This window comes from Larimichthys crocea, unplaced genomic scaffold (genome assembly GCF_000972845.2).
Source record: "Larimichthys crocea isolate SSNF unplaced genomic scaffold, L_crocea_2.0 scaffold43721, whole genome shotgun sequence".
In the NCBI taxonomy this organism is placed as follows: domain Eukaryota; kingdom Metazoa; phylum Chordata; class Actinopteri; family Sciaenidae; genus Larimichthys; species Larimichthys crocea.
Genome location: NW_020855695.1, coordinates 1 through 672, shown reverse-complemented (window position 1 = coordinate 672; position 672 = coordinate 1). Strand labels below are relative to the sequence as shown.

General features: G+C 46.1%; 1 protein-coding gene across 1 annotated transcript; it reads right to left on the bottom strand.

The window, feature by feature from the left end:
• Positions 1-14: 14 nt before the first annotated feature.
• On the bottom strand, positions 15-665 carry LOC113745091 (protein NLRC3-like; the record flags this gene model as incomplete). Its single annotated transcript, XM_027276549.1, has 1 exon — positions 15-665. A coding segment is annotated over exon 1 (640 nt), but the record flags the coding sequence as incomplete, so codon positions are not given.
• Between the last annotated feature and the right edge of the window lie 7 nt (positions 666-672).

Below are 672 nucleotides of genomic sequence, written 5' to 3'. Positions count from 1 at the left end.
CTTTAGAGAGAAACCATGAAGGAAGCGAACAAGCAGGTCCAGGTGGCCGTTTTTACTCTCTAAGGATTTGTTCATGGCTCTCCTTAGAAAGACATCAAGAGATCGGCCATTGTCCATGTCTCCATCGTTGTCATCCTCATCATCAGCTGTATCATTGACGAATGATTGAGAATAACAATAATTACCTAGGAATTCATCAACTATGTCTGTTTTCCTGTTTGTGTAACAGTGGAAAAAGTAGACTGCAGCCAGAAACTCCTGAATGGTCAGATGAACAAAGCTGTAGACAGTCTTCTGGAAGATCGCACACTCTTCTTTAAAGATCTCTGTACAGACTCCTGAGTGTATCGAGGCCTCTCTGACATCAAGACCACACTCCTCCAGGTCTTCTTGGTAGAACATGATGTTTCCTTTCTCCAGATGCTCAAACGCCAGCTTCCCCAGCTTCAGAAGAAGTTCCCTGTCAGCCTCTGTCAGCTCTTGTGAACTTGTCTCAGGTCCCTCATACTTCTCGTTCTTCCTCTTTGTCTGGTCCAGCAGTAAGTGTGAGTATAGGCCAGTCATGGTCATCGGCAGCTGTTCTCTCTGGTCTGTGGCCAACATGTGATCCAGAACTTCAGCAGTGACCCAGCAGAAGACTGGGATTTGACACATGATGTAGAGGCTCCTGGA